The following is a 10,000-nucleotide window of genomic DNA, read 5'->3' on the forward strand; positions in this document are numbered from 1 at the left end:
CATTCACTTGTGTGTGTGAAAAGCCGTAGATATTATGTGATTGGCGCTCTGTACTTCTCCCTACGTCCGCGTACCACTCCGTACAGCGGCGTTTTAAAAAGTCGTACATTTTACTTGTTGAAACCGATACCGATAATTTCCGATATCACATTTTAAAGCATTTATCGACATCTCTAGTACAAACATTTTGTAGGGCTCAACAAAAGACATGACTGGCATATTCAACTTAACGGCAAAGACTACTTCCACCGTACACAGTCCTGAATTGCAACCGCATGCAAATATAGGTATAATACTTGCAAATGAGACTCAGAAGTGTAAGAAAAGAAGATATAACTGGACAGTACTGTTAAAAAACAACAACAATTGGTACCGTTCCCGTACTCTTTCGCGGTACAAATCACACCAAGTGACCAAATGCTCCCGTCAAATGTCCCATTTTTTTTTATTTTGCATATTATGAACAATTCCTGATATCCATGCAAACAGTATAGAATGAGATCACAGGATGGCAGAGAGACCCTGGTTACTAAAATATTATATTCCGCTGAATGAAGGGGATAATATTGGGGGGGGCGTGTTAACGTCAACTAGCCTCACCTGGCGCGTCACCAATGAGAGCAAAAAAAGTCTCGTCTGCCTCGGCGTAGCTGGAACCTGATATATCGTCATTTACTAATATGTCTACATTGTTTGATAGAAAATCAATAGTGGATATAATACTAATGATACATTGATATCACCACTGTAAACATCATATCGTCACTGTACTACAGCTACAAAGCAAAGAGAAACTGCACCCCTGTTATGATTTCGGAGAGCGCGGTTAGCACCGTGTCACAGTTTGAGGCTTTTCCTTCTTATTTGGTTTTTTTTGTTGTTGTTGTTGTTTTCCCGCTTCAGACCGAGTCCACCTTGACCCGGTTATTGTTCGTCATGAGCGGCGACGGCGACGGCTTGCTCTTCAGCCGCTCGCCGGCGTCGTTGGAGCTGTCCTGGAGGAAGAGGCGCGCCGTGCACACGGACACGACGATGCGCTTGTACTCGCGCCGGAAGTTCTGGTTGAGCACGCCGTACACGATGGCGTTAAGGCAGCTGTTGAAGTAGGCCATGAAGTAGCTGGCCACGAACAACCACTCGGGGATGAGCGGCACCACCACCTCGGGCCGGATGGCCACCGCCAGCCCGATGAGGTTGAGCGGCGCCCAGCACACGGCGAAGAGCACGAAGACCACGAACATGGTGACGAAGTTGCGCACGTCGTGCGGCGTCAGCTTGGGCCGGTTGTCGGGCTTGACGCGCCGCCTCACTTGGATGACCAGGATCCAGATGCGCAGGTAGCAGTAGGTGACAATCATGATGGGCAGGATGAAGTGGAAGAAGACCACGGCGATGGTGTACGCCGAGCTGGCCGACTGCTCGAAGGTGCAGGAGTAGACGCGCGAGTCGTACTGCAGCGAGCCCACGAACAGGTTGGGCACGATGGCCACCACCGTCAGAGCCCAGATGAGCAGCACGTAGCACACCGAGTTCTTGTCGCTGTACAGCCGGTCGTACTTGAGGCTGTGGCAGATGTAGCAGTAGCGGTTGATGGCGATGCCCGTGATGTTGAAGATGGAGCCGATGACGCTGACGCCCATGAGGAAGCCGCTGATCTGGCAGTGGACGTAGCCCAGGTTCCAGCCATTGTGGAAGATGGAGGCCAGGACCAGAGGGTAGGGGTAGATGGCCACCACCAGGTCGGCCACCGCCAGGCTCACCACGAAGATGTTGCCTGCAGGACGCACACAAACCGTGTTAGAAGACAAACCGAATATAAGACAACACGTCTTTCTCACACTTTGAGACTAACATCTTGCATTCAGGTCTGAACGGACAGACCAAGTATACTGTATGACGCGACCAGTCCTTTTTAAACTTTTATGCGTCTTATATTTGGGTAAATACAATATGCGAGACTGACGCCAATATTATAAATATATATATTTTTTATCAACAAAACACCCACAATAAATTAAAGTCAATACATTGTGAACGGACAGATCAAGTATACTGTATGACGCGACCAGTCCTTTTCAAACTTATGCGTCTTACATTCGGGTAAATACAATATGTGAGCCTGACACCAATATTAATATATATTTTTTCTACCAACGAAACACCCACAATAAATTAAAGTCAATGCATTTTGAACGGACAGATCAAGTATACTGTATGACGCGAACAGTCCTTTTCAAACTTATGCGTCTTACATTCGGGTAAATACAATATGTGAGCCTGACACCAATATTAATATATATTTTTTCTACCACGAAACACCCACAATAAATTAAAGTCAATGCATTTTGAACGGACAGATCAAGTATGTTGTATGACACGACCAGTCCTTTTCAAACTTATGCGTCTTACATTCGGGTAAATACAATATGTGAGCCTGACACCAATATTAATATATATTTTTTCTACCAACAAAACACCCACAATAAATAAAAGTCAATGCATTCTTAACCCACGGATCAAGTATATTGTATGACGCAACCAGTCCTTTTTAAACTTGTATGCGTCTTACATTCGGGTAAATACAATATTATTAATATATATATTTTTTATCAACAAAACACCCACAATAAATTAAAGTCAATGCATTGTGAACGGACAAATCAAGTATATTGTATGACGCGACGAGTCCTTTTCAAACTTATGCGTCTTACATTCGGGTAAATACAATATGCGAGCCTGCCACCAATATTAATATGTATTTTTTCTATCAATAAAACACACACAATAAATCAAAGTCAATGCATTCTAAACAGACAGATCAAGTATACTGTATGACGCGACCAGTCCTTTTTAAATTTTTATGTGTCTTATATTCGGGTAAATACAATATGCGAGACTGACGCCAATATTATAAATATATATATTTTTTATCAACAAAACACCCACAATAAATTAAAGTCAATACATTGTGAACGGACAGATCAAGTATACTGTATGACGCGACCAGTCCTTTTCAAACTTATGCGTCTTACATTCGGGTAAATACAATATGTGAGCCTGACACCAATATTAATATATATTTTTTCTACCAACGAAACACCCACAATAAATTAAAGTCAATGCATTTTGAACGGACAGATCAAGTATACTGTATGACGCGACCAGTCCTTTTTAAACTTTTATGCGTCTTATATTTGGGTAAATACAATATGCGAGACTGACGCCAATATTATAAATATACATATTTTTTATCAACAAAACACCCACAATAAATTAAAGTCAATACATTGTGAACGGACAGATCAAGTATACTGTATGACGCGACCAGTCCTTTTCAAACTTATGCGTCTTACATTCGGGTAAATACAATATGTGAGCCTGACACCAATATTAATATATATTTTTTCTACCAACAAAACACCCACAATAAATTAAAGTCAATGCATTTTGAACGGACAGATCAAGTATGTTGTATGACACGACCAGTCCTTTTCAAACTTATGCGTCTTACATTCGGGTAAATACAATATGTGAGCCTGACACCAATATTAATATATATTTTTTCTACCAACGAAACACCCACAATAAATTAAAGTCAATGCATTTTGAACGGACAGATCAAGTATACTGTATGACGCGACCAGTCCTTTTTAAACTTTTATGCGTCTTATATTTGGGTAAATACAATATGCGAGACTGACGCCAATATTATAAATATATATATTTTTTATCAACAAAACACCCACAATAAATTAAAGTCAATACATTGTGAACGGACAGATCAAGTATACTGTATGACGCGACCAGTCCTTTTCAAACTTATGCGTCTTACATTCGGGTAAATACAATATGTGAGCCTGACACCAATATTAATATATATTTTTTCTACCAACAAAACACCCACAATAAATTAAAGTCAATGCATTTTGAACGGACAGATCAAGTATGTTGTATGACACGACCAGTCCTTTTCAAACTTATGCGTCTTACATTCGGGTAAATACAATATGTGAGCCTGACACCAATATTAATGTATATATTTTTTCTACCAACAAAACACCCACAATAAATAAAAGTCAATGCATTCTTAACCCACGGATCAAGTATATTGTATGACGCAACCAGTCCTTTTTAAACTTGTATGCGTCATACATTCGGGTAAATACAATATTATTAATATATATATTTTTTATCAACAAAACACCCACAATAAATTAAAGTCAATGCATTGTGAACGGACAAATCAAGTATATTGTATGACGCGACGAGTCCTTTTCAAACTTATGCGTCTTACATTCGGGTAAATACAATATGCGAGCCTGCCACCAATATTAATATGTATTTTTTCTATCAATAAAACACACACAATAAATCAAAGTCAATGCATTCTAAACAGACAGATCAAGTATACTGTATGACGCAACCAGTCCTTTTTAAACTTTTATGCGTCTTACATTCGAGTAAATACAATATGCGAGCCTGACGCCAATATTATTAATATATGTATTTTTTATCAACAAAACACCCACAATAAATTAAAGTCAATGCATATTGAACGGACAGATCAAGTATACTGTATCAAGCGACCAGTCCTTTTCAAACTTTTATGCGTCTTACATTCGGGTAAATACAATATGCGAGACTGACGCCAATATTATAAATATATATATTTTTTATCAACAAAACACCCACAATAAATTAAAGTCAATACATTGTGAACGGACAGATCAAGTATGTTGTATGACACGACCAGTCCTTTTCAAACTTATGCGTCTTACATTCGGGTAAATACAATATGTGAGCCTGACACCAATATTAATATATATTTTTTCTACCAACAAAACACCCACAATAAATAAAAGTCAATGCATTCTTAACCCACGGATCAAGTATATTGTATGACGCAACCAGTCCTTTTTAAACTTGTATGCGTCATACATTCGGGTAAATACAATATTATTAATATATATATTTTTTATCAACAAAACACCCACAATAAATTAAAGTCAATGCATTGTGAACGGACAAATCAAGTATATTGTATGACGCGACGAGTCCTTTTCAAACTTATGCGTCTTACATTCGGGTAAATACAATATGCGAGCCTGCCACCAATATTAATATGTATTTTTTCTATCAATAAAACACACACAATAAATCAAAGTCAATGCATTCTAAACAGACAGATCAAGTATACTGTATGACGCGACCAGTCCTTTTCAAACTTTTATGCGTCTTACATTCGGGTATATACAATATGTGAGCCTGACACCAATATTAATATATATTTTTTCTACCAACGAAACACCCACAATAAATTAAAGTCAATGCATTTTGAACGGACAGATCAAGTATGTTGTATGACACGACCAGTCCTTTTCAAACTTATGCGTCTAACATTCGGGTAAATACAATATGTGAGCCTGACACCAATATTAATATATATTTTTTCTACCAACAAAACACCCACAATAAATAAAAGTCAATGCATTCTTAACCCACGGATCAAGTATATTGTATGACGCAACCAGTCCTTTTTAAACTTGTATGCGTCTTACATTCGGGTAAATACAATATTATTAATATATATATTTTTTATCAACAAAACACCCACAATAAATTAAAGTCAATGCATTGTGAACGGACAAATCAAGTATATTGTATGACGCGACGAGTCCTTTTCAAACTTATGCGTCTTACATTCGGGTAAATACAATATGCGAGCCTGCCACCAATATTAATATGTATTTTTTCTATCAATAAAACACACACAATAAATCAAAGTCAATGCATTCTAAACAGACAGATCAAGTATACTGTATGACGCGACCAGTCCTTTTTAAATTTTTATGTGTCTTATATTCGGGTAAATACAATATGCGAGACTGACGCCAATATTATAAATATATATATTTTTTATCAACAAAACACCCACAATAAATTAAAGTCAATACATTGTGAACGGACAGATCAAGTATACTGTATGACGCGACCAGTCCTTTTCAAACTTATGCGTCTTACATTCGGGTAAATACAATATGTGAGCCTGACACCAATATTAATATATATTTTTTCTACCAACGAAACACCCACAATAAATTAAAGTCAATGCATTTTGAACGGACAGATCAAGTATGTTGTATGACACGACCAGTCCTTTTCAAACTTATGCGTCTTACATTCGGGTAAATACAATATGTGAGCCTGACACCAATATTAATATATATTTTTTCTACCAACAAAACACCCACAATAAATAAAAGTCAATGCATTCTTAACCCACGGATCAAGTATATTGTATGACGCAACCAGTCCTTTTTAAACTTGTATGCATCTTACATTCGGGTAAATACAATATTATTAATATATATATTTTTTATCAACAAAACACCCACAATAAATTAAAGTCAATGCATTGTGAACGGACAAATCTAGTATATTGTATGACGCGACGAGTCCTTTTCAAACTTATGCGTCTTACATTCGGGTAAATACAATATGCGAGCCTGCCACCAATATTAATATGTATTTTTTCTATCAATAAAACACACACAATAAATCAAAGTCAATGCATTCTAAACAGACAGATCAAGTATACTGTATGACGCAACCAGTCCTTTTTAAACTTTTATGCGTCTTACATTCGAGTAAATACAATATGCGAGCCTGACGCCAATATTATTAATATATGTATTTTTTATCAACAAAACACCCACAATAAATTAAAGTCAATGCATATTGAACGGACAGATCAAGTATACTGTATCAAGCGACCAGTCCTTTTCAAACTTTTATGCGTCTTACATTCGGGTAAATACAATATGCGAGACTGACGCCAATATTATAAATATATATATTTTTTATCAACAAAACACCCACAATAAATTAAAGTCAATACATTGTGAACGGACAGATCAAGTATGTTGTATGACACGACCAGTCCTTTTCAAACTTATGCGTCTTACATTCGGGTAAATACAATATGTGAGCCTGACACCAATATTAATATATATTTTTTCTACCAACAAAACACCCACAATAAATAAAAGTCAATGCATTCTTAACCCACGGATCAAGTATATTGTATGACGCAACCAGTCCTTTTTAAACTTGTATGCGTCATACATTCGGGTAAATACAATATTATTAATATATATATTTTTTATCAACAAAACACCCACAATAAATTAAAGTCAATGCATTGTGAACGGACAAATCAAGTATATTGTATGACGCGACGAGTCCTTTTCAAACTTATGCGTCTTACATTCGGGTAAATACAATATGCGAGCCTGCCACCAATATTAATATGTATTTTTTCTATCAATAAAACACACACAATAAATCAAAGTCAATGCATTCTAAACAGACAGATCAAGTATACTGTATGACGCGACCAGTCCTTTTCAAACTTTTATGCGTCTTACATTCGGGTATATACAATATGTGAGCCTGACACCAATATTAATATATATTTTTTCTACCAACGAAACACCCACAATAAATTAAAGTCAATGCATTTTGAACGGACAGATCAAGTATGTTGTATGACACGACCAGTCCTTTTCAAACTTATGCGTCTAACATTCGGGTAAATACAATATGTGAGCCTGACACCAATATTAATATATATTTTTTCTACCAACAAAACACCCACAATAAATAAAAGTCAATGCATTCTTAACCCACGGATCAAGTATATTGTATGACGCAACCAGTCCTTTTTAAACTTGTATGCGTCTTACATTCGGGTAAATACAATATTATTAATATATATATTTTTTATCAACAAAACACCCACAATAAATTAAAGTCAATGCATTGTGAACGGACAAATCAAGTATATTGTATGACGCGACGAGTCCTTTTCAAACTTATGCGTCTTACATTCGGGTAAATACAATATGCGAGCCTGCCACCAATATTAATATGTATTTTTTCTATCAATAAAACACACACAATAAATCAAAGTCAATGCATTCTAAACAGACAGATCAAGTATACTGTATGACGCGACCAGTCCTTTTTAAATTTTTATGTGTCTTATATTCGGGTAAATACAATATGCGAGACTGACGCCAATATTATAAATATATATATTTTTTATCAACAAAACACCCACAATAAATTAAAGTCAATACATTGTGAACGGACAGATCAAGTATACTGTATGACGCGACCAGTCCTTTTCAAACTTATGCGTCTTACATTCGGGTAAATACAATATGTGAGCCTGACACCAATATTAATATATATTTTTTCTACCAACGAAACACCCACAATAAATTAAAGTCAATGCATTTTGAACGGACAGATCAAGTATGTTGTATGACACGACCAGTCCTTTTCAAACTTATGCGTCTTACATTCGGGTAAATACAATATGTGAGCCTGACACCAATATTAATATATATTTTTTCTACCAACAAAACACCCACAATAAATAAAAGTCAATGCATTCTTAACCCACGGATCAAGTATATTGTATGACGCAACCAGTCCTTTTTAAACTTGTATGCATCTTACATTCGGGTAAATACAATATTATTAATATATATATTTTTTATCAACAAAACACCCACAATAAATTAAAGTCAATGCATTGTGAACGGACAAATCAAGTATATTGTATGACGCGACGAGTCCTTTTCAAACTTATGCGTCTTACATTCGGGTAAATACAATATGCGAGCCTGCCACCAATATTAATATGTATTTTTTCTATCAATAAAACACACACAATAAATCAAAGTCAATGCATTCTAAACAGACAGATCAAGTATACTGTATGACGCAACCAGTCCTTTTTAAACTTTTATGCGTCTTACATTCGAGTAAATACAATATGCGAGCCTGACGCCAATATTATTAATATATGTATTTTTTATCAACAAAACACCCACAATAAATTAAAGTCAATGCATTTTGAACGGACAGATCAAGTATACTGTATCAAGCGACCAGTCCTTTTCAAACTTTTATGCGTCTTACATTCGGGTAAATACAATATGCGAGACTGACGCCAATATTATTAATGTATATATTTTTTATCAACAACACACCCAGAATAAATTAAAGTCATTGCATTGTGAACGGACAGATCAAGTAAATTGTATGACGCGACGGACAGATCAAGTATATTGTATGACGCAACCAGTCCTTTTCAAACTTTTACGCGTCTTACATTCGGGTAAATACAATATACGAGACTGACACCAATATTATTAATGTATATATTTTTTATCAACAAAACACCCACAATAAATTAAAGTCAATGCATTTTGAACGGAAAGATCAAGTATACTGTATGACGCAACTAGTCCTTTTCAAACTTTTAAGCGTCTTATATTCAGGTAAATACAATATTTGCGATCCTGACACCATTATTTACTTCTTTTTTTTTGTTTTACCACAAAAGCACCCACAGTAAATCAAAGTCAATACATCCTGAACGGACAATTTGGATATAGCACATTGAAAACAAATATAAGACAACCCCTCATTTAGGGGCCTAAATTCGGCATCAATTTGAAACTCATTGGGAGCCTTACATCATAACATGTGTACAAGCAGCACACCTTCAGTGAATGACAGATCGGATGTACCGCATTGAGCCGAATATAAGACAACCCGTCTTTCTCACACTAGACCCTCAACTATGTCCAAATCTTCCCAAACGTGTCCCATTTATTTTGTGCTATGTTTGTGTTGCAAATTTTTTGGGGGTCTAATTATTATACATTTTTGGTTATGAATCATGATTCGTAGATAACTTAAAAAGTATAATAATTAGAGTAGACTAAAAATGTTTGCAGCTCAAACCAACACAAACGTAGCACAAAGGATTGGGACTGGATTGGGGAGATTTTGACATGATTGGAGGGCTTGATATGAATAATAACACATTATTACCATAAAACCCAGAAAGTGTTAATAACTTCAAACCGTGACGGCACAAATCTCCCCAAACGAATGTTTGGGGAGATTTAGCGTTTTAGTT

At 36.1% G+C, this 10,000-nt stretch overlaps 1 protein-coding gene across 1 annotated transcript in view; it reads right to left on the reverse strand.

The window, feature by feature from the left end:
- Positions 1–428: 428 nt before the first annotated feature.
- mtnr1aa (melatonin receptor 1A a) overlaps positions 429–10,000 on the reverse strand; it is a 160,720-nt gene continuing 151,148 nt past the window's right edge. The window contains exon 2 of the mRNA XM_062026663.1: positions 429–1,774. Within this exon, the coding sequence (XP_061882647.1) occupies positions 900–1,774 (875 nt within the window). The 3' untranslated portion in view covers positions 429–899. The remainder of the gene's footprint in view (positions 1,775–10,000) is intronic.

This window comes from Entelurus aequoreus, linkage group LG18 (assembly GCF_033978785.1).
Source record: "Entelurus aequoreus isolate RoL-2023_Sb linkage group LG18, RoL_Eaeq_v1.1, whole genome shotgun sequence".
Classification (NCBI taxonomy): Eukaryota; Metazoa; Chordata; class Actinopteri; order Syngnathiformes; family Syngnathidae; genus Entelurus; species Entelurus aequoreus.